The sequence below is a fragment of the Euleptes europaea genome, chromosome 4 (genome assembly GCF_029931775.1).
Source record: "Euleptes europaea isolate rEulEur1 chromosome 4, rEulEur1.hap1, whole genome shotgun sequence".
NCBI classification, from domain to species: domain Eukaryota; kingdom Metazoa; phylum Chordata; class Lepidosauria; order Squamata; family Sphaerodactylidae; genus Euleptes; species Euleptes europaea.
In genome coordinates this window covers 11,449,686-11,473,968 of record NC_079315.1, presented here as the reverse complement: position 1 = coordinate 11,473,968, position 24,283 = coordinate 11,449,686, and the positions used below count along the sequence as shown (strand labels likewise).

Sequence of the window (24,283 nt, the reverse complement as noted above, 5' to 3'; positions counted from 1 at the left end):
ATGAGGGGAAACGGCAGGTATGCTGTCAAGGTGTTACGAATTCACACACTGGTTTCTGCCACGTGTCGCTTCCATCGTTTCCCCGTGGCATGTACACACAGCGAAAAAGGCGTTTGTTACATGTGGCAGTATACACCCCGGGGTACACCAGCGGTGTACTTTTGAAATAAAGAAAACTTGCAGGTATTTTTGGCCTTGTTCTTGTAGCCCCACCCCTTCTTTAACCACGCCCATTAGCTTGCCCCGCCCATAGTTAACTACACCCCTTCTTTAAAGCAACAGTTCCACTCTTAACAGCACACAGGAAGCAGTTCTGTTTATAACATCAAACCAGAGAATCAACGAGGCCATGAAAAGAGGCAACTGAGATTGAAAATAAAAAATGCATCTTTAAGTTCTATGGCAAGGCTCCAAATTTGACTGGCGCTACCATCTCCTCGCTTTCACCACTAGGGTAGACTTGCATTTCCTACATGGAAAGACAGTGGCCATTTCTGCATGGGAGGTTTTGCCTCGGATTTGCCGCTCTCTAGATGCACATTTTTCCCCATCTGAACTCTCAAAACTCTGCATGGGGAATTACGTTTTGAGTTCTGAGAATTTGGATGGGGAAACGGTGCATTTAGAGAGCGGCAGATCCGAGGCAAAACCTCCCATGCACATTTTCCCCCATCTGAACTCTCAAAACTCTGCATGGGGAATTACGTTTTGAGTTCTGAGAATTTGGATGGGGAAACGGTGCATCTAGAGAGCGGCAGATCCGAAGCAAAACCTCCCATGCACATTTCCCCCCATCTGAACTCTCAAAACTCTGCATGGGGAATGACGTTTTGAGTTCTGAGAATTTGGACGGGGAAAGGGTGCATCTAGAGAGCAGCAGATCCGAGGCAAAACCTCCCATGCAGAAATGGCCACTATCTGTGTGGGAAATTTCTCACGTGTGAAGTAGGCCCGCAGGGGCAGGAACTGGGAGTCTAGAAGGCACAGAAAGGGAAATGGGTATAGAACAGAAGGAAAGGGAGCGAGGAGCCGACTTCTCTGATCCCTCGCAAACACGTCAACCTCCCTTCGCCTTCCGCACCCGTGTTCTTTTCCCTCTCCTCAAGTCTCTTTTTCCACACATCTTTCTCCCCTCCCCACTCACTTCCTTAAAAAAAAATTGGCTCACTTAATTCAGTGTCTTTTTGAGGTCCTGAACAGTTGATATGGTTCCATACCCGTCAAATTTAGCACAACCCCCCTCATCTGTACACCAGGTATCATAGGGGTCTGTCGCCAAGTTGCCGTTCTCCTAATCTTTTTTCATTCCCCCCCCACCCATGAGCCAACTGACACTTCTTTTTTTATGCTTCTGAGCCCAATCTTGATGGCGTGTGATCTTTTCCTGTTTCCATCATGTTCTCAGGAAGATGGGAGTTTTGACATGCAGCATGACGTGAAAGCATCGTTTTGGTTTTCAGGACTGCTTGCCGTAGTCTCCTTCTTTTTAAAAAAAATGATATTTAAGCTATGGGGTCGCTGCAAACTGGCAGCTTTTCTGTTTCTACCTATTTGGCGATATTTCCGGTGTCATGAAATAATAGCGCTCATTGGCTTCAACTGGAAAGGTTGTGTGGGTATATGTCCGCCGACATCAGTGGACAGAGGGGAAAGGGTATGGGTGGGCCAAACTGGGGTGTAGTCATAACTGTTCTGCTGGATTGGAGACAGTGGCATGTATTCATTCATCTATGGAAGGCACACTTCGAGTTTCCCCCTCATTCTTCATTCCTGCAGCAAGTTCCAACACCCAGAAAGATAATTCTTGGGGCACGTGCAAAGGAACAGCCTTGCGGATCAGTGGGCTGGAATGGCAAGGGGCATGGGGATGAGCTCAAAGCCTTTCCCCAGCACAACTGAGCTTGCATAGGAAGGGAAAAGGATTTTACCTCCCTGTTCTTCAATCTCCCCCCCCCCCAAGCCCCCACAGCTGTTCCTCTGCAGAGGTCCCACAACCCTGGGAATTATCTTTCTGGAGCTCAGAAGGAGCCATGGGAACAGGGGAATGTGGGAGAACTCCACGTTTCATGCGCAGAGTGGTAGGATACAAATCATTATGTATAAATGGAGAGGGGAAAAGAAAAAGAACGGGAGAAAGAAGCAAAGCTAACAGAACACTGGAACATCCTTCAAGCAGGGGGTGGGGACTTGAGAGGCCTACAAATGCCAGAAGCCCTCAAGAGCTGTGGTTAGGGTTGCCAGGTCCCTCTTCGCCACTGGCGGGAGGCTTTGGGGGTGGAGCCTGAGGAGGAAGGGGTTTGGGGGGGACGTCAATACCATAGAGTCCAATGGCCAAAGCGGCCATTTTCTCCAGGGGAACCGATCTCTATCGGCTGCAGATCCGTTGTAATAGCAGGAGATCTCCAGCTAGTACCTGGAGGTTGGCCACCCTAGCTATGGTTCAAGATTGCACATCAGCTAGGAAGTCTCTTGAATGGCAAGGATGTGGGGGGTCCCTTCTCACCTAAACCACCCATAACAACCGCGCATTGTACTCTGCCAGTTGGGGAGTTAACTTTGCAGAAGGCTGCTATCTTATGCGCATGCGCACGCTCCAACACAGTGTCTTCTTGGATGATTACGAACCAAGCCCTGGAGCGTGTGAACAAGGCACAGACTGGGAGTGAAATTCAGCCTCCTGAGAAGTTCTCAGCCTCTGTGGCTTTGGCAATATGCTTGCATGAGAACATGCAAGCTACTGAAATCTCAGAAGCCAGAGTGGTGGATGTGATAACCATGTTCGAGTACTTGAAGGACAGTCATATAGAGGGTGGTGCTGAGTTGTTTTCTGTTGCTCCAGAAGGTCGGATTAGAACCAACGGATTAAAATTAAATCAGAAGAGTTTCCATCTAGGCAATAGGAAGACTTTTCTAACAGTTAGAGCGGTTCCTCAGTAGAACAGGCTTCCTCGGGAGGTGGTGAGCTCTTCTTCCCTGGAGGTTTTTAAGCAGAGGCTAGATGGCCATCTGTCAGCAATGCTGATTCTACGACCTTAGGCAGATGATGAGAGGGAGGACATCTTGGCCATCTTCTGGGCATGGAGTAAGGGTCACTGGGGGTGTGGGGGGAGGTAGTGGTGAAATTCCTGCATTGTGGAGGGGGTTGGACTAGATAACCCTGGTGGTCCCTTCCAACTCTGATTCTATGACATTCTTGTCAATTTCAGGAAGGGTCAGCCAGCCCTTCCTGATATCGAGATATCCCTGTCAATTTCAGGCTCAGGATGTTTTGAGCTTTTTCCCAGTCACCCCACTTCACTGTAGGGTAACTGGGGGTATGTGTGGGAGGTAGTTGTGAAGTTCCTGCATTGTGCAGGGGGCTGGACTAGATGACCCTGGTGGTCCTTTCCAACTCTATGATTCTATGATGAATAAAATGTCCAGAAATGGGGGGAGGGCTTCAATGTCCCGCATTACTCCTCGCAAATACCAAGACTGGATAAAGCAAAACAGTTAAAAACTGCAAAACCATGCAACACAGGAGCAGTTGTGAAATCCGCGTAACATACACAGGTCACAGAATCGACACATTCAAGCGTATCTTCACAGTTGTAAAAGGGCTTTAATCGTTTTAAAGGAAAGACGAGCTTCTCGGGAAGTTAGACACTGAGCGCGTCTTAACTTTGATTCCACAGCTTTGATTCCGCAGCATACACCCAGAACGGACGACAGCATCCATGGTTTAGGGAGACCTGCGGAGAACCGGTTCTCCCGGATCTTTGAAGAGCACGTACCTCTTCCTCTGTACCTCAGGTAGCCCTTTAGTATTAAATCAGATTCGTTTTGAAACGAAGCCAGAGAGCTTGTATTCCGGAGGTTCCCTGAGCCAAAGGACATGCTGACTGCGCGGTTGGCGTCCGTCCCACGCCAGATCATGCGCTCTGCAGGTGGGGACTGCCAAGGGATGGCGCAGAGTGAACACTTCGGCACATGCCTACTGCGTTCAATGTACGTCCACCCCCTTTGGAAATCTTGCTCACTGATTTAAAGTGGATCTTAAGTGCCACCAAGGCTGGGGATGAATGGATAAGGCTGACGTTGTAGGAGTCTGCTTTTCTTTACAACAAACAAAAAAACAAGTGCGTCATCTGAGGGATTTAGGTTCAGTAAGGCCGGAGGCAGTTTTGTTGAGAGCTGGAAGTGGTTTGTCATGGAGGCACTGTTGCCAGGGGCGGGGTCACCATCCCATTATCACTATCTGAGCATGGGATTTACAGGGGTCTTGTAAGCAGGACCCATTTAACAGAAGAAGAAGGAGGAGGAGGAAGAGGAGGAAGAGGAAGAGGAGGAGAAAAAAAAGATGAAGCCTAACCTACATCACAAGGTTGTAGTGAGCATAAAATGGAGGAGAGAAGGAGATAAGCCGGTTTGGGTCCCCACTGCGTAGAAAGATACTATATAAATGAAGTATGTATTACATAAGCAAAGATGAGATGGGTTCTGTGACCTGTGTAAATTATACATGACTGTGCAAAGAGTTGGTTTTTATATGCCGAGTTTCTCTACCACTTCAGGGAGAATAAAACCGGCTTACTATCACCTTCCCTTCCCCTCCCCACCACAGACACCCTGTGAGGTAGGTGGGGCTGAGAGAGCTCTAAGAGAGCTGTGACTAGCCCAAGGGCACTCGACTGGCTTCATGAGTAGGAGTGGGGAAACCAACCTAGTTCACCAGATTAGCCTCCGCCACTCATGTGGAGTGGGGAATCAAACCCGGTTCACCAGATCAGAGTCCACCGCTCCAAACCACCGCTCGTAACCACTACACCATGCTGGCTCAGCAGAACAGGACAGCAGAACAGAGGAAATGAGAATGCTTGCTGTGGTAGGTAACTGCAGGATCACCCCACTTCCAGTTCTGTACTGCTTTAAAATGCAGTGTTAAATACAAAATAATAGTAATTATTATTATTATTATTGTAAGATAGCTGATAGAAGGAATGCTTTTACAAGATGACGCAGTTGCGTTTATTTGTTTAGCTCCCACTTTTCTCCCCGGTTGGGACTCAAAGCAACTTTCAGAACATCGTTTTCCCCTCCTCCGTTTTCTCACAGCAACCCTGTGAGGTAGACCAGGCTGAGAGTCCATAACGGGCCCAAGGTCACCCAGCGATCTTGCACGGTAGAAGAGGGGATTCGAACCTGGGTCACCCAGGGTCCTAAGTCCGCCACTCTATCCACTATACCACACTGGTTGCAGCGTAGTGGCTCTCTATGTGCACCACTATGCTATTCTGCAATGTCAAGTAAATTTGAATGTGGTTGGTGCAGGATAAATTCCTGGCCGAACGGGCCCTGTGATACTTAACGGGAGGTGGGTGTCATTTGTACTAAGAGGTCTGAGCGGTTCCTGGTTTCACACATTTTCAATGGTGTGCAAAGAATTTCCCCGTCCCCAATTTTAAAAAAATTACGACAGTAACATGCTGCACAGAAGAATCCCCATCATCTCCACGTGCACATTTCAGACAAAAGACGCTCAACATCTAGCAAGGCGGACAGAAACACAAGCGTTCTACGTTCAGTCTCTTTGACCCTTCCCTTTCTATGTTTTTTTTTTTTTTTGGTTCGTGCAGCTGACCGTGGTCTTTCTTACATTCCTCTCTCCTGCCTGACTTTCAAAGTTAAGACAGGATGACCCCCAAAGCGATCGCTTTCGAGTCTTTGTAAAATAAAATGTCCATGGGAACTTCAGGCACTGCTGAGATGGCCAACGTCTCACCCTGCTCTTTGTACCTATGTGTTTAACAGAAGCAATGGCTTGTCTGTTGGACGAGAAAGGGCAGGGGCCCATCTCAGTGGTGGGAGGAACAAAAGGCTTTCCCTTGGGGTTGCCAAGCCCAGGTTGGGAAATTCTTGGAGATTTGGGAGTGGCGCTTAGAGAGGGCTTGGAGAGGTTTGGGGAGACCCCAGCAGGGTAGAATGCCTCTCTCTCCGAAGTAGCTTTTTTTTCTCCAGGGGAAATGATCTCTATGGTCTGGAAATCAGTTGTAATTCTGGGAGATCTCCAGGTCCCACCTGGAGACTGGTACCCCTATTTCCACCATCTGCTGCGGTGGCGCTAGGTAGTTTGTTAGCGTGACTCTCCCTGATAAGCAAAGCAGCCAGGTAGTGATATACACCTTTGCCCACAACTCTTCCCCGCTACTGGGTATAGACCTAGATCTAGCTGCCTCAGAGCTGTAGCAGCTAGATCTAGTGGAAGAAGAGTTGGTTTTTATATGCCGACTTTCTCTACCTTTTAAGGGGAATCAAACCGATTTACAATCTCCTTCCCTTCATCTCCCAGCAAAAGACACCTTGTGAGGTAGGTGGGGCTGAGATAGTTTGAAGAGAACTGTGACTAGCCCAAGGTCACCCAGCTGGCCTCTTGTGTAGGGGTGGGGAATCAAACCCGGTTCACCAGATCAGAGTCCACCGCTCATGTGGAGGAGCGGGGAATCAAACCCGGTTCTCCAGATCAAGAGTCCATCGCTCATGTGGAGGACTGGGGAAGCCAACCCGGTTCTCCAGATTAGAGTCCACCGCTCATGTGGAGAAGCGGCAAATCAAACCGGTTCTCCAGATCAAGAGTCCATCGCTCATGTGGAGGACTGGGGAAATCAACCCGGTTCTCCAGACTAGAGTCCGCCGCTCCTAACCACTACACCACACTGGCTCTGGACTGATTCAGCTTCATGAATATATTTTGTAACGTGGGTCCCCCTCCCTAGCTTTAATGTAGCCAACTATGTAATGAAAAAGGCTTTGCCACTTAAGGGAAGTATATCCTTTTTTTGTAATTATACAGTGATGGTCACTGAAAAGAAATGCGAGGGAAAGTATGGAAGGAGGGGAAGATGGCATATGCAGTTCAGTATGGGCACAGTGGTTATAGACGCTTGGTATATGGGGAGAGGGGGTCCCAACCACGTGATTTGCTCCGACATTAGCAAACACTCTGTGCTACTTTGTAGTGGGAAGGACCCTACTGCTCACCTGGAAGCCAGATGCCTCTGCCAGTCAGTTGCTCTCTCCATCCTAAAGGTAAAGGTAAAGCTCCCCTGTGCAAACACCGGGTCATTCCTGACCCACGGGGCAACGACACATCCCAACGTTTACTAGGCAGACTTTGTTTGCGGGGTGGTTTGCCAGTGCCTTCCCCAGTCATCTTCCTTTTACCCCCAGCAAGCTGGGCACTCATTTTACCGACCTCGGAAGGATGGAAGGCTGAGTCAACCTTGAGCCGGCTACCTGAAACCGACTTCCGTCGGGATCGAACTCAGGTCGTGAGCAGAGCTTGGACTGCAGTACTGCAGCTTACCACTCTGCGCCATGGGGCTCCTTCTCTCCATCCTAGCCCCTCCTTTATCTTATCCTCCCCCGCCTTCCCCAAGATTTGGAGCTTTCTGATCAAAGTTTCATCAAACCAGCTTAGCTAAGGCCAAAACTTCCCCTTAAGACCTTCTTTATTAAAAAGAAAAGATGCTCCAAATTGCACAAGAGCAGGAGCAATTCTATCCAAGCTTCCTGAAATTAAAACAAAACGAGGTCTCAGCACTTTGGTATAGATCTATTTCACAACTGGCAGAGGTATAGAGAAACTGCATGCTAGGGGGGAGGGGTGGAACAGGGTTGCCAGGTCCCTCTTTGCCACCGGCAGGAGTTTTTGGGGTGGAGCCAGAGGAGGGTGGGGTTTGGGGAGGGGAGGGTCTTCAACACCATAGAGTCCAGTTGCCAAAGCGGCCATTTTCTCCAGGTGAACTGATCTCTATCAGCTGAAACATGTCCAGAGGAGGGCAACAAAGATGGTGAGGGGTTTGGAGACCAAGTCCTATGAGGAAAGGTGGAGGGAGCTGGGTATGTCTAGCCTGAAGAGGAGAAGATTGAGAGGTGATATAAGAACCCTCTTCAAGTACTTGAAGGGCTGCTATATAGAGGATGGTGCCGAGTTATTTTCTGTTGCCCAAGAAGGTTGGACCAGAACCGACAGGTTGAAATTAAATCACAAGAGTTTCCATCTAACAGTTAGAGCGGTTCCTCAGTGGAACAGGCTTCCTCGGGAGGTGATGAGCTCTCCTTCCCTGGAGGTTTTTAAGCAGAGGCTAGATGGCCATCTGTCAGCAATGTTGATTCTATGACCTTAAGCAGATGATGAGAGGGAGGGCATCTTGGCCATCTTCTGGGCATGGAGTAGGGGTCACTGGAGGTGTGGGAGGGAATTGTGAATTTCCTGCACTGTGCAGGGGGTTGGACTAGATGACCCTGGTGGTCCCTTCCAACTATGAGATAAATTGTAACAGCAGGAGATCTCCAGCTAGCACCTGGAGGTTGGCAACCCTGTGGGGCGGAGGCATCCCACATACCATCTTCCAGGTTTGCCTAAACGAAATGGTCCCAATATAGCAAAAAAGGAACTTCTACAGCCGCAATCCGGAAAACCTATGAGGGTCTCAGCCCCATTGACCTTAGCGGGACTTAACTTCAGGGTTCAAATGCTCTCCTTATGCTGAAAGCCCTGTTTCCAAACATGATGATGACGATGATGAAGAAGGTTGGTTTTTTACATGCAGACTTTCTCTAGCACTTAAGGAAGAATCAAACTGGCTTACAATCACCTTCCCTTCCTTCCCCTCCCCATAACAGATACCCTGCAAGGTTTGTGGGGCTGAGAGAGCCCTAAGAGAACTGTGACTAGCCCAAGGTCACCCAGCTGGCTTCGTGTGCAGGAGTGGAGAAACAAATCCGGTTCACCAGATTAGCCTCCGCTGCTCATGTGGAGGAGTGGGGAATCAAACCCGGTTCTCCAGATTAGAGTCCACTGCTCCAAACCACCGCTCTTAACCATTACACCATGCTGGCTTTAAATAACAATTGCTATTTAGATGCAGTCAAGCTTTCCCTGGATTGGGACTACTGCAGAACCCAAATACTGTGAACTGATAAGGAGAAGAGAGCAGTTTTGATTATGGCAAAGTTAGTTATAGCAAAACACTCCAAACAAGTACAAACGAAATAGGCATCAAATACCACATTTCTTTTGCCTTCCCCTCTACGTTCCATTTCTCTTCGCTTTAAGGGGTTCAATCCTTTTTATTTGAATTAAGCTTTCTTTCGAATAGCGACCAACCCAGGTTCACCTCAAAACAACATTTGGATAAGAAGCGGTGCATTATTAGGGAGGGCGGAGAGGATAGGAAATGAAAGCGGGGGAAAGGATGCCATGGGGTGGGGGGCGGGCAGTTGAAAGGGAAGGGGTGAATCACACAGCTCCGCTGGGGTCTGAAGCGGGAGGGTGGAAATGGCAGGCAATGGGCAAAAAACAGGCACTACAGAAGACGGGGTGGGAAATGCGGAGACGTGCCAGTCGACAGGTAGTTGTGAGTTTCCTGCATTGTGCAGGGGGTTGGACTAGATGACCCTGGGGATCCCTTCCAGCTCTATGATTCTATGATCGCGAGTGGCGGGTACTTAAATTCTCCTTTGTCCCCACTTTCGAACCATATATGGTCCATCCGCACCATGCCAAGGGGACTTTGTCGCCCAGGGAAACGGGATGCCCTTCAGAAGACGCTTCAAACCACGCGATGCAGGAAGGGTCGGGATGAACGGAGAGTCACGGGGCCGCCTGCCTCTTTCTCCCAGGATCACGCATGCTTGCTCGCAAAGGTCAAAGTGCGTGTGTGTTCATGTGTGTGTTTGTGTGTCGATGCTCAGGGAGAAACACGCGCTCTCACAAACCCCAGCACCTCTTTTTCCCCTCGCCCTACCTCCCGGACCTCTGTACGAGGCCGTCTCCGGGCCTCCCCTCCGCAGTGAGGGGCCGCTGTGAAGCCCATCTGGGAAGGTGCCCGACCATAACCTTGGTTCGGCTGGGTCTGAGATGGCGATGGAAGGTCAAGACACAAAGGGATCTACAATACTTCTGCTGTGGCAGGGGTGGCAGGACCACACTCGCAGGGTGACGGGGGCAACGACAAGGCGGCTGGTGTCAGGGGGTCGCTCCCGCCAACTCGGCGCTTGGTCAGCCTGCAAAGGAGCCAGGCCTGCTGCTTCCAGTGCTGCTACAGGTTCACCAGTGGGATCCTGGGAAAGAAGAAGAGGAGGAGGAGGTAGAGGAGGAAGAAGAGGAGGAAGAGGAAGAAGAGTTGGTCTTTTATATGCCAACTTTCTCTACCACTTAAGGCAGAATCAAACCGGCTTACAGTCACCTTCCCTTCCCCTCCCCACAACAGACACCCTGTAAGGTAGGTGGGGCGGAGAGAGCTGTGACTAGCCCAGAGGCTAGATGGCCATCTGTCAGCAAGGCTGATTCTGTGAACTTAGGCAGATCATGAGAGGGAGGGCTGGAAGCGTTGCGTCAGTGTTCGGCTCTCGTGGCCCTTTCTTTCATGGCCAAGGAAATGCTGATCGCCACTTTGGGGTCAGGAAGCAATTTTCCTTCAGGCCAGATTGGCCTGGAATCCTGAAGAGGTTTCCCCCTATCTTCTGAGCATGGAGCAGGGGTCTCTGGGGGTGTGGGGCGGGGGAGGTAATTATGAATTTTTTGCATGGTGCAGGGGTTGGACTAGATGACCCTGGAGGTCCTTTCCAACTCTATGATTCTTCTCTTGGAGGAACAGCCACTTAAATTGTTGTTTTCTGTTGCCCCAGAAGGTCAGACCAGAACCAAAGGGATGAAATTAAATCAAAAGAGTTTCCGTCTAGACAGTAGGAAGAATTTTCGAACAGTTAGAGCAGTTCCTCAGTGGAACAGACTTCCTCGGGAGGTGGTGAGCTCTCCTTCCCTGGAGTTTTTAAGCAGAAGCTAGATGGCCATCTGTCAGCAATGCTGGTCCTATGACCTTAGACCGATCATGAGAGGCAGGGCATCTTGGCCATCTTCTGGGCATGGAGTAGGGGTCACTGGGGGTGTGGTGTGGTGGGGAGGTAGTTGTGAAATTACTGCATTGTGCAGGGGGTTGGTCTAGATGACCCTGGTGGTCCCTTCCAACTCTATGATTCTATGATTCTATGAATTGGCAGGAGATTCCTTAGGCTGGATGAAGGCTCCTTGGAGAATGATTAGATCCACCCCCGTCGCTTCCAAACCAAAACATCCCTTCCACTTTTAGGGGAGCTGTCTGACAATTCAAGGATTTGTCGTTTACAGACGGTCTGCCCTTGAAACGGGTAATTACATTTAAATAAACATGCGGATTATCAACACGTCAATACAGCTGGATTTTGGGGGCACTGAAGAAGCTCAAGAGAACGTCAAACAGAAGACGGGAAAAGGGCAAAGTCATCCATAAAGGATGGGCAATTTCAATATTTTATACTTTCCAAGTGCCTTAAACAGACCAGAACCAGATATTGTCTCAAGGCATACGCACGTCAGTAACACCGTAACGCTCACGGCTCTGCCAATTAAGACTTGCTTCCTCCCGAATAAGTAAATCGGCCAGAGCTGCACTCCTGCGTACAGCTGAGGTTGAGTAAATCCTCAGGAAGCCAATGGAACGTGAACAGACTGACTCTAGGCAGGACTGCAGCCTGGCCTGATTCATCCAGTGATTCAAACAGGTCAAAGCTTGCCACCTTAATTTTTAGTGCCACAGCTGTCCAGTTGACACATCCACCCAGACACCTTCGGAGGTGACGCAGCGGTTGCAAGAACATCACATTTTCCTGGTATCAGGTGCCCTGGATGTTTGGGGAAATACAAATCTTCACCCAGATAACACCCCTCTGGATCATAGAATCATAGAGTTGGAAGGGACCACCAGGGTCATCTAGTCCAACCCTCTGCACAAGGCAGGAAATTCACAACTACCTCCCCCACAAACCCCCAGTGACCCCTACTCCATGCCCAGAAGATGGATCCTATGAACACTGTCCGCAATCAGGTGTGTGTGTTTGTGTGTGTGTGCATCATAGCCACCAGTTGGGACTTCGCTGGGATGTGAATATTGAGGAGGAACAACGTTCCCCTTCCACCTTTGTGTGTTTTTAATCTTTATTATTATAGTTGAAGCCCTAGGGGTAGAGAGATCCCCTGCTGTACCACTCTAGTATGGGAGCATGCATGCCCCTTGCCTTTAAAAAAAGGAAGAATTAAATTAAAGGAAGAAGAAGAGTTGGTTTTTATATGCCGACTTTCTCTACTACTTAAGGGAGACTCAAACCGGCTTACAATCACCTTCCCTCCCCCTCCCCACAACAGACGCCCTGTGAGGTAGGTGGGGCTGAGAGAGCTCTAACAGAGCTGTTACTTGCCCAAGGTCACCCAGCTGGCTTCATGTGGAGGAGTGGGGAAACAAATCCAGTTCACTAGATTAGCCTCCGCCGCTCATGAGGAGGAGTGGGGAATCGAACCCGGTTCTCCAGATCAGAGTCCACCGCTCCAAACCACCGCTCTTAACCACTACACCTGCCAGGCAAAGGCTCCACCACTAAGCCATGACCTCTCCTTAAATGAACCTGCCTTTAAGTGGGTTAGAACCTTGGTCTAACTCGCCCTTCCAACTGGAGGTGCCAGGGACTGAACCTGGGACCTTCTGCAAGTCAAGCAGAGGTTTTATCACTGGGCTCTCGTTAGGGTTGCCAGGTCCCTCTTCACCACTGGCGGGAGGTTTTTGGGGCAGAGCCTGAGGAGGGCAGGGTTTGGGGAGGAGCTTCAATGCCATAGAGTCCAATGGCCAAAGCAGCCATTTTCTCCAAGTGAACTGATCCCTATTGGCTGGAGATAGGGTTGCGTTGCCAGGTCCCTCTTTGCCACTGGCGGGAAGTTTTTGGGGTGGAGCCTGAGGAGGGCGCGATTTGGGGAGGGGCTTCAATGCCATAGAGTCCAATGGCCAAAGCAGCCATTTTCTCCAGGGGAACTGATTTGTATCGGCTGGAGATCAGTTGTAGTAGAAGGAGATCTCCAGCTAGTACCTGGAGGTCGGCAACCCTCGCTGTTGTCCATCACCTTCTCAAGACCCCCATCCCAGTGCCGAGGTCTTCCCCTGCCCATCTGCCTATTTCTGTCACCCACCTGTTGAGCTGGAAGGCACTGGTCTTCCCGATCCCCTCTAGCTTGTCCAGGCCCTCCAGGACCTGCCCGGTCTCGGTCATCTCCGGCGGGGGAGTCTGAGAGTCCCCGTAGGACCCCAGGATGCTAACTGCAGAGGGCGAGAGATCTGTCAGCGGTTGCTGGCTACCTTGCTGCTGCGGCGGCCCGCTTTGCTGGCTCGAATGGCGTCGCCGCTTCTGGTTCCGGTCCCAGCTGGAGGGAGAATAACAAGGGGAAGGGGGTCATTTTTGGGACAGACAGGGCCTTTCCAGGACACTGGAGAACCGGGTTTGATTCCCCGCTCCTCCACATGAGTGGCGGACACAAATCTGGTGAACCGGGTTGGTTTCTCCGCTCCTACACACAAAGGCAGCTAGATGACCTTGGGCTAGTCACGGCTCTCTCAGCCCCATCTATCTCACAGGTTGTCTGTTGTGGGGAGGGGAAGGGAAGGCGATTGTAAGCCGGTTTGATTCTTCCTTAAGTAGTAGAGAAAGTCGGCATATAAAAACCAACTCTTCTTCTTTTTCATTAGCCATGACAGCCGAATGGTGCGTCTGTGTGCAGAAAAGCAGTCAGCAAATGTTTCCAGCTGGCCCTGAAGTAACTGACTGGCTGCTGTTGGAAACAGGATTCTTGGACTAGATGGACCATTGGCCTCATCCTGCATGGAGGATTCTTATTCTAAATTACAGGCATCTGAAGAAGTGAGCTGTGACTCACAGAAGCTCATAACCCTGCCAGAAATTCTGTTAGTCTTTAAGGTGCCACTGGACTCTTGCTCTTTTCTACTGCTACAGACAGACTAACAGGGCCACCCATCGTGATCTATTTACATTTATTGTGTTGCTTTAGAAGAAGAAGAGTTGGTTTTTATATGCCGACTTTCTCTACCACATAAGGAAGAATCCAACCGGCTTACAATTACCTTCCCTTCCTCTCCCCACAACAGACTAGGTGGGCCTGAGAGAGCTGTGACTAGCTCAAGGTCACCCAGATGGCTTCATGTGTAGGAGTGGGGAAACCAACCCGGTTCACCAGATTAGCCTCCGCCGCTCATGTGGAGGAGTGGGGAATCAAAGCTGGTTCTCCAGGTCAGAGTCTACCGCTCCAAACCACCGCTCTTAACCACTACACCATGCTGGCTCTTATATAGAATACAGAAAAACAATCAAATACAATGAATTACACTGAGATTATCATAATCAATACAAAAAGATACAGGAAAGATGCAGAAAGAAACACACCAAATACATAACCTATGCTACAAAAAATACAGAACATAGAAAATATAGAACTATAGATTAGAGAAAAACAATCAAATATAATGAATTACACTGAGATTACGACTATCCATAATATTGATCCCACATGTTTAAATCCAACTACTTAATGATTGCCATCTTTAGTGTCGTAACAACCCTCTATAAACCCAAATTACTACCTGTTAATTTCTCAATAACCGATCGCAGCACAAGCATATCATTGGTTTATGTCTACTATATGAACATGAACTGCCATTTATAATATCTCAGCATCCTACAAAACATAAAATGTTATTTCATCTGAAAATTTTATCTCTGCGGTCACATATATCACAGATCTCAACTTCCCTCTCAACCCAAGTTTTGAGAAGACTATATATAGTGGAGTTTCCATTTATCTGTCTGTTGTGCATTCACTATGTAGCTCTTTCAGGGGAATGCCGAAATTATTCATCAAAGTGATACGCCTGGTATAGGGAAACTGCAGTCTTGTCTACTCAGACCGGCAGTGGCTCTCCAGGGTCTCATGAAGAGGTCTTTCACATCGCCTACTTGCCTAGTCCCTTTAACTGGAGATGCCGGGGATTGAACCCAGGACCTTCTGAATGCCAAGCAGAGGCTCCACCAGTGAGCCACAGTTCTGAGTCCCCATTCTGCCATGAATGCTCACTGGGTGGCCTTGGGCCAGAAATACGCTCTCAGCCTAACCTACTTCATACTGTTGTTGTGAGGTTAATATGGAGAAGAAAAGGATGGAAGCCATTTTGGATCCCCATGCTGGAGCAAGGAGAAAGAATGTTAAAAAATCAAAATAAAATAACATATTTGTATTCCTGTTGCCATTTAACCAACCCGGGCTGCCTAACAGAGCTTTCCCAGGGATTTGTTTCTATAGTATTATTTATGGCGCCGAGTGATAATCTATTTTCCTTGCTGTGCCTGGATTGCAGGTTTTATGTTTTGCATTGTTTTTATTTGATTTCGCAGCCCTCGAGTACGCTGGGGGGTGGGAAGCGTTTGTGAATAATTTGCAATAAATAACAGCAACCTATGCTAGTGCCATTTTGTGACCTTTGGAAATGTATATTTCACTTTTTTAATATCGGAGATGGAGTGTTTTCCGGTTTTATCGCGGAAGCGAGCAAAGTCTTTATGAGACCTTCGGCGCCCTGCCCTTTAAATCCTAAAAACAGAAGTATCCAATATTGTCAGGACTCCCCCCCCACCCGACAAGACTGTGACTAGTAGCAGGTGCCTTTTCTTCACTGGCTATATCACCCCTTTCTTCATCCTAAGCCCATTTCTCCTTTATGGGCTCCACAAAGGGTGCATGTTATTGGTTCTTGTAGGTTATCTGGGCTGTGTAAACGTGGTCTTGGAATTTTCTTTCCTGACGGTGCATGTTATGTTTCTAAGCCAGGGTTGCCAACTTCCAGTTGGTACAGCAAATACAATTCACTGTGCGATGCGATTGGCTAAGCAAAAATAATCAGCGCTAGGCTCAGTTCTAAACATATATTCCAAAACCCGTTGGAATTCCCGCAGCACTACAATCAGCGGATTAAGAAGTCCATTTTTCGATACGGACCTATCAAAGACATATAGGAATCATTCCCATTTCCAGGACCAGCTCTTACAAAGACTGTTATTATACACGGAAAGTCCTAAGGACCTAGAGGGAAACTTAAGACATAGATTTTTTTTGTACATATATTGTTCTTTGATACTAGTTGTATTATGTTTTCCTGTTTGATGATTGCTCACTTGTAGATATTGTTGCACTACCTTTTGTATTGACCGTCTCTTCTTGAATATATGTTTAGAACTGAGCCTAGTGCTGATTATTTTTGCTTAACCTCCAGTTGGTGGCTGGAGATCTCCCGCTATTACAACTGATCTCCAGGTGACAGAGATTAGTTCCCCTGGAGGAAAATGGCCACGTTGGCAACTGGACTCTATGGCATTATATTCCACTGAGGTCCCTCCCCTCCCCAAGCTCCGCCCTCCTCAGGCTCCACCCCCCAAAATCTCCAGGTATTTCCCAACACTGTCAACCCTATTCCAAGCTGGCATTTCTTGGTAGTTTCTCCCCACGCCCAACCTTCTGTAGCTTGTAATTTTACGTATGGATGTATCTGCAAGGGGTGGAAGCTTCTAGCATTTGGTGAAGCGAGCTCAGGTGCAGGCATGTTTATGCTGGAATCAATTTTGTCAGTCTTCAGGATACCACTAGACACCTGCTTGATTTGAAGGGACCAGACATTAGAAGGCCCATCAAAATCCCCTCCACTCACGAAGAAGAAGGAGGAGGAAGAGGAGGAAGAGGAGGAGGAAGAGGAGGAAGAAGAAAAGTTGGTCTTTATATGCCAACTTTCTCTACCTTTTAGGGAGAATCAAACCAGTTTACAATCTCCTTCCCTTCCTCTCCCAACAGACACCCTGTGAGGTAGGTGGGGCCGAGAGAGTTCAGAAAGAACTGCGACTAGCCCAAGGTCACCCAGCAGGCTTCATGTGGAAGAGTGGGGAATCCAATCCGGTTCTCCAGATAAGAGTCCGCCGTTCATGTGGAGGAGTGGGGAAATCAAACCCGGTTCTCCAGATTAGAGTCCACTACTCTTAACCACCACACCACACTGGTGGGCAGTGTTGGCCAACCAAGAGCCCTGTGGGAGATCACGTGGACCTTGGTGGGTCATGGAAGATTGCCCCGGTTTCACTTGAAGGGAAAAGGGATAAAAAGCTTCCAAGCTGTGACTTTTAATATGTCATCCCTCTTTATTCTGAATGGAACATATAACACAAGGATATGGTTGTGTGTACTATGTATGAGAACACAGTGGTACATAGTTTGGGAAGCCCCTGACGGCCAAATGGTGAGCACTTTGTTTACAGAGCCTGACCCCGTGAGAGAAGGTCCATTTGCGCAGCAGAACTCGCACTGGGGGCTCCCGGATTGCTATACCAAATGCCCAAAGAACACAGAAGCTGGATATCCCTGGATTTTGAGGACATTCACACTTGGGATCTTCCATGACTGGCCCCGATGCTATGGCAGGCCCCCAATGCTAACCCCTCCGCCTCGACAGCACCTCTCCTGACGTCCGATGGAATGCAAGGCCTTCCTCAAATCTACTCACCAGAATTTGAGTATTATCGCCACGGCAACGAGGACGATAATGACAGAGATCGTAATGGTGACGTACAGCTGCGGATCCACCCCTGGAAGGGACAGAAGAGAGTTGGTGAGAACGGCTCCGGAGTCTCGTCACCCCGAGCTAGGTACCCCTCGCCTCCTACTGCCAGCTGGGTCAAGGCACCTGGTTGGCCACTGGGTGAACAGACTGCTGGACTTGATGGGCCTGGGTCTGATCCAGCAGGGCCTTTCTTATGTTCTTATCATAGTTACATTATACATAATTATATTCGGTGCTGGGGAACGCAGGCAGGATGCTGCTGCTGCAGTCGTCTTGTTTGTGGGCTTCCTAGACGCACCTGGTTGGCCACTGTGTGAACAGACTGCTGGACTTGATGGGCCTGGGTCTGATCCAGCAGGGCCTTTCTTATGTTCTTAAGGCCAACGTCTGTGGCAACACCACAAGGCCATAGCTGGCACCCAGTGGGCAGCAGTGCAAGCCTAAGAGGAAATGCCCGTTGCCGTCCTGTTTGCCCCTGGCGCATGACAGCGAGCTACACCCTCAGTGCCCTCCGCGCTGTGTGAAGAAGAAGAAGAGTTGGTTTTTATATGCCGACTTCCTCTACCACTTAAGGAAGAATCGAACTGGCTTACAATCCCCTTCCCTTCCCCTCCCCACAACAGACACCCTGCGAGGCAAGCAGGGCTGAGAGAGTTCGGAGAGACATAAGAACATAAGAAAGGCCCTGCTGGATCAGACCCAGGCCCATCAAGTCCAGCAGTCTGTTCACACAGGGGCCAACCAGGTGCATCTAGGAAGCCCACAAGCAAGATGACTGCAGCAGCACCATCCTACCTGTGTTCCACCGCACCCAAAATAATAGGCATGCTCCTATTATGACCAGTGACTAGCCCAAGGTCACCCAGCTGGCTTCGTGTGGCGGAGCGGGGAAACAAACCCAGTTCCTCAGATTAGCCTCCGCCTCTCATGTGGAGGAGTGAGGAATCGAACCCGGTTCTCCAGATCAGAGTCCCCTGCTCCAAACCACCGCTCTTAACCTTTCTTTTATTTCAAGCTCATCCGACCAAAGATCTTGAGTGCAACATACATAAGACGCTGCTCTTAACCACTACATCACGCTGGCCCTGGAAGCTCCTGGCCATCTCTGGAGGAGATAGGATAAAGCCAGATGCTTCTGCTAAGGTTGCCAATATGTATTTTCCAGGCAGGAGTTCAGCATCAGAAATCCTGCAGGAGCATCCAGTGACAGTAACCAGAAAAAGCTTCACCTGTCGGATTCTGGCTTGTTACTCAAGCTGTTAAAAAGTGCCTAGAGCCCTGCCAGGAAAAATAAAACAACTTTGGCAAGGTAGGGAAACGAAAGTGGGTTACCTTCTCCTCGGGGCCCAAAGAGGAAGGGCCGGAGCGTGGCCGGCGTTTGGCGCAAGTTAAGCCCTTCGTTCTGTAGCAGTGAGTGCGAATTGGGTTGCGCCGTCGCCATCCCGCTGGATGAGACAAAGGTGTAGCCCAGCGGCGCCGGGTTGGCCGAGTTGGGATCCCCTCCGTCCTCGACCGATATCGTGGGGCCCCAGACAATGGCCCAGGGGTACTGCGAGGAGGACAGGCCATCCTCCAGCCCAGAGGGAGTGGCAGGACGGCTCCCCTGGGCTTGGCGCCTCAGACGTGCCGCGCCGCGTCGTTCGGCCCCTTTGGGAACCGTGGACCTTTGGCGTAGCGAGGGGGCGTGGGAGCCTCTCTCGGGGGGCGGAGTCTTGCCCCAGAGGCAAATGGATCTGGGGGTTGAGGGGCTGCGATGGCTGCAGAGCAGTCGGGTTGCCAAAAGACCCCGGGGCCGAAGAGACCAAGCGCTGTGCGGGGGAACCGCTGAGGCTAGAAGAAGGAAAGGCCACATCTGCAGCAAACGGAAGCAGGAGACCAAAGGGAGCATCACAGTACTGGGGTGGGGGGAGAGACACACACAGAGAGAGAGAGAGAAAGAACATAGAATGAGAGATGATCATTACTAATTTGGAGAGTCCCCTCCGTTGCGAGAAACAAGTACAACTACTAAGCCTCCATTGGGGGTAGAAGACCCCCCCCCCAAGTCCCGCTGCCCACCTCACATGCTTACCAGACGTTCAGACAGGAAGTGACAAAGGGTCACTGTAGGAATCAAAAGAAACGCTATGGTTTTGCTTTATGGTTTGTAGTTCTGGAAAGTACACAAGACTGTATTTTTTAACATTTGTGTCCTGTGACGCTGTGCTCCCCCACCCTCCACAACCCTCTCACCGGTTGCCAGCCAACCCTCTATCCAAGGTAGTGGGTTTTGGAGAAATAGAAGAAATAGAAGAAGAAGAAGAAGAAGAAGAAGAAGAAGAAGAAGAAGAAGAAGAAATAGAAGAAGAAGAAGAAATAGAAGAAGAAGAAATAGAAGAAGAAGAAGAAGAAGAGAAAGAGGAAGAAGAAGAAGAAGTAGAAGTAGAAGAAGAAGTAGAAGAAGTAGAAGAAGAAGAAGTAGTAGAAGAAGAAGAATTGGTTTTTATATGCTGACTTTCTCTACCACTTACGGATGAATCAAACCGACTTACAATCACCTTCCCTTCCCCTCCCCACAACAGACACCTGGTGAGGTGGGTGGGGCTGAGAGAGTTCTGGGAGAACTGTGACTAGTCCAAGGTCATCCAGCTGGCTTCAAGTGGAGGAGTGGGGGAACCAACCCAATTCACCAGACTAGCGTCTGCCCATAATGTGGAGGAGGCGGGAATCAAACCCAATTCTCCAGATTAGAGTCCACTGCTCCAAACCTCCACTCTTAACCATTACACCACGCTGGCTCTCCATTAAGGGCTGCAAACACATCAATGCACTTCCTCGGTTGCAAGAACATCTCCAGTGTGACTACACAGAAGCAGAGCTAGGGTATGATTGTTCTCTACTATTCTGCTGTTCGCGAGGGCACTTCTGGTATATTTTATCCCATACTCCTTCCCAGATGCTCAGAGCAGAACGCGTGGTCCTTCCTTCTTCGTCCTATCCTCTTGATAACTTTGTGAGGTAAGTGAGGCTGAGGGAGAGTGACTGGCCACCGATGTAATTCAGCAAGTTCCCATGCCAGATGGAGATTCATGTCCAGGCCTCCCTGCTCCGGAGGGAACTCAGCAGGGATGTGATGCCATAGAGTTCATCTTCTAAAGCTGCCATGCTCTACAGGGAAACTGGCCTCTGTAGTCTGGGGATCAGTTGTACATAAGAACAAGAAAAGCCCTGCTGGATCAGACCCAGGCCCGTCAAGTCCAGCAGTCTGTTCACACAGCGGCTAACCAGGCACCTCTAGGTAACCCCCAAACATGACGACTGCAGCAGCATTGTCCTGCCTGTGTTCCAAAGCACCTAATATAATTATATATATTTATAATAAGAACATAAGAATAGCCCTGCTGGATCAGAGCAAGGTCCATCAAGTTCAGCAGTCTGTTCACACAGTGGCCAACCAGGTGCCTCTAGGAAGCCCCCAAACAAGACGACTGCAGCAGCATTGTCCTGCCTGCGTTCCACAACACCTAATATAATTATGTATAATGTAATTATAATAAGAACATAAGGAAAGCCCTGCTGGATCAGACCGAGGCCCATCAATTCCAGCAGTCTGTTCACACAGGGGCCAACCAGGTGCCTCTAGGAAGGCCACAAACAAGACGACTGCAGCAGCATTGTCCTGCCTGTGCTCCACAGCTCCTAATATAATAGGCGTGCTCCTCTGGTACTGGAGTGAACAGGTGTGCATCATGACTAGCATCCATTTTTACTATTAGCCATGAATAGCCCTCTCCTCCATGAACAGGTCCACTCCCCTCCAAGCCTTCCAAGTTGGCAGCCATCACCACATCCTGGGGCAGGGAGTTCCCCAATTTAGCTATGCATTGTGTGAAAAAATACCTCCTTTTATCTGGTTTGAATCTCTCACCCTCCAGCTTCAGCATTTATAATTCCAAGAGATCTCCAACACCCATTTTGAGGTTGGCAACCCCAGGGAAAGCTTAGGGGGTGTTGTCGGCAGCAAAGATTTTGTGGGGCGGCCCCCCTAGAGATGGAGCTGCAGAGCCCCCCCCTTCTCCTTCACCTGGTGTTAATTCCAGTCCCACCCCTGCTGAAGCACTCTCAGGAGCAGACGCAAGTAACCGCTCTGGTCCCATCATCCCGTTCCCCTTGGAGTCCCCACCTGCTCAGTTTCCACTGCTTCTCAGTGGGTGGGTGCTCCTTGAACCCAGAGGAGCTGCACTCCCGCGCAACACTTCCACTACCAGCTCTCTAGGGCTGCCAACCTCCCGGTACCAGCTGGAGATCTCCTGCTATTACAACTGATCTCCAGCCGACAGAGATCAGTTCCCCTGGAGGAAATGGCACCTTTGGCAATTGAACCCTATGGCATTTAAGTCCCTCCCCTCCCAAACCCCGCCCTCCTCAGGCTCTGCCCAAAAAATCTTCCACCGATAGCAAAGAGGGACCTGGCAACCCTAGCGGGGGACTCTAATCTGGAGAACCGGGTTTGATTCCCTGCTCTTCCACATGAGAAGTGGACTCTAATCTGGAAGGGAAGGCGATTGTAAACCGGTTTGATTCTCCTTAAAAGCTAGAGAAAATCGGCGTATAAAATCCAACTCTTCTTCACGCACCACGTCCTCTTTCCATCTTCAAGGCAGAGGCCCAGAAAGCCTCCGAGGTGCCGCGGCCAGACCCTCCTACCTGGCCCCATTTCCTGACCTGATTCAGAACGCAGCAGCACTGTGAACCTACCAGGTCCTCGTCTCCATATCAAAAGGCAGCCGCTTCCTCGCTCAGCAGCAAATCTGTCTCATGTTCCTCACTAAAACCAGGAATAAAAAAAGGGAGAGAGGTTAATTGCATGCTCTCAAAAGCTTTCTTCCTCTCCAAATGCGCCCCTGATGTATGTCTCTCCAGGCCTTGCTGGGTTCCGCGCTATTCCACCGACTCCCTAACACGTTGTGCACTACAAAATACAGGAAGCGCGCCGAGCCGCTCAGAAACACGCACATGTGCATGCGCAACCCCAACATGGGAGCATGCATTGTCTCTGGGCGTCCGCAGAGTAGCCGAAAACATGCAACGCCGGACATCCCTGCGCTTAGAGGTTGCGTGCGCTGCTCCCCTCGGGGACCCTTGAGGGGGAAATTGGGCGCCTCTGATTTCTTGCCGCTAAAACAAATGGGATTTTAATTCCCGTGTGTATTTATAGCAAGGAGCGTGGAATCCATTTAATATCAAGAACTGCTTTTGCTGAGCGTGGAGGCAAAGGTGGGGAGGAAAAATAAGAATAGGAATAAAATTAGAACGATAAACACAGGAGACAGTGAAAGGGAATGAATCAGCGGGGAAAGTGTAAGGGTGTTAAAGAATTTAGGGGGGGGGGATTTGTCTATAAAATATTTAGTATTTACTTTCCGGTTGGCTAAAGCAAAATTTCCATCCATCTCCTTGACCTCTGCAATTCTGTCCTTCTGTCCTACAAAATCACTTTTACCCGTACAGTTTAAAACACAGAAAAGAGGGTGGGACTAGGGTGGTTTTTGGGGCGAAGCCTGAGAAAGGGAGGAGGGTGGGGAGGGGAGGGACTTCAATGCCATAGAGTCCAATAGACAAAGTGGCTATTTTCTCCAGGTGAACTGATCTCTATCGGCTGGAGGTCTCCAGCTAGTACCTGGAGGTTAGGAAATCAGTACAGGAGCGAAATCAAATTTAAAGTGCAAAAATATCTTTATATGCTACTGTGTCTAACCTTATACATCAATATTCAGAGTCACCTATAAAATGTATACAACACACAAATACAACAGTAAAACAAACATACAATCAACCACCTCAAAGGTGAAGGAGGAAAGGGAACAGTTCATATATGACGTGTCTCAGAGAGTACAAACATCATTCTTCTGCGCTCTTCTCAATGCAGGTAGGTAGGAGAATATCAATATTCAATGAGGAAAAAATTCATGGAGGATACGGCCGTTTCAAATTCTTTGAATATGAATTCTTCATCATCAGTCCTTTCTATTATCATTTAAAAGTTTTTAAAATAAATTTACCATTTTCCACACATAATCTCATAATAATAATAAAATCCATACTTACAATAAGGTTCCTCTTATATTGCACATCTTAATAATATTTCAAAGTGCTGGATACATGTTGCTTCCCACAGGGGGTAAGATTCAAAAGTGTAGCCATGTATGCAATGGAAAGCAGTCTTTGCTAAATAACTAGCCGCTGTGAGTGACTCAAATCTACTCAAATTACTCACGTTATAAAAAAGCATTGGCATCTACTAGCGGACATCCCGGGGTGTAACCTTTCCCCCAGAATTGGATATAGAAAAACTGCTTCCATCAAAGATAGGCTTGTACATTCTGACATCTACAGGGACATAGGTACACAGTCCATCATAGGACATTTTAAATGTCATAGATGTCTAGCGTGTAATTTCTCCTTAGAAGTTAAAGAATTTAAAAGGACCGACTGTAATTTCACCTTCCAACTGCGGTCCTTAACTAACTGCAACACAAAATTCTGTGTTTATTGCTTATTATGCCCGTGTGGTAAAATTTATATTGGATCCAGCATTAGAGCGATTAAAACTCGCATATTAGAACATAGATCAAGAATCAGATCACGTTTGATTTCGGCCCCCGTGGTCGAGCACTTCCTTCAACTTCGGCACAATGAAAATGACCTACGTTTCTTTGTGCTTTGGCGGCTAAATCCCAAAAGGTTTAACAGGGACGATAATGAAAGGCTGTTGAGACAAAAAGAATCAT

The 24,283-nt window shown here is 48.9% G+C and overlaps 1 protein-coding gene across 1 annotated transcript; it reads right to left on the bottom strand.

Moving 5' to 3' along the window:
* Window positions 1–10,082: 10,082 nt before the first annotated feature.
* On the bottom strand, window positions 10,083–22,320 carry PIANP (PILR alpha associated neural protein). The gene is made up of 5 exons (XM_056847847.1): window positions 22,251–22,320; window positions 18,846–19,408; window positions 17,457–17,538; window positions 13,037–13,267; window positions 10,083–10,104 (listed from the first exon to the last, which is right to left on the bottom strand). The coding sequence occupies exons 1-5, from the start codon at window positions 22,265–22,267 to the stop codon at window positions 10,083–10,085; spliced, it is 915 nt and encodes a 304-aa protein (XP_056703825.1). The 5' UTR covers window positions 22,268–22,320.
* Between the last annotated feature and the right edge of the window lie 1,963 nt (window positions 22,321–24,283).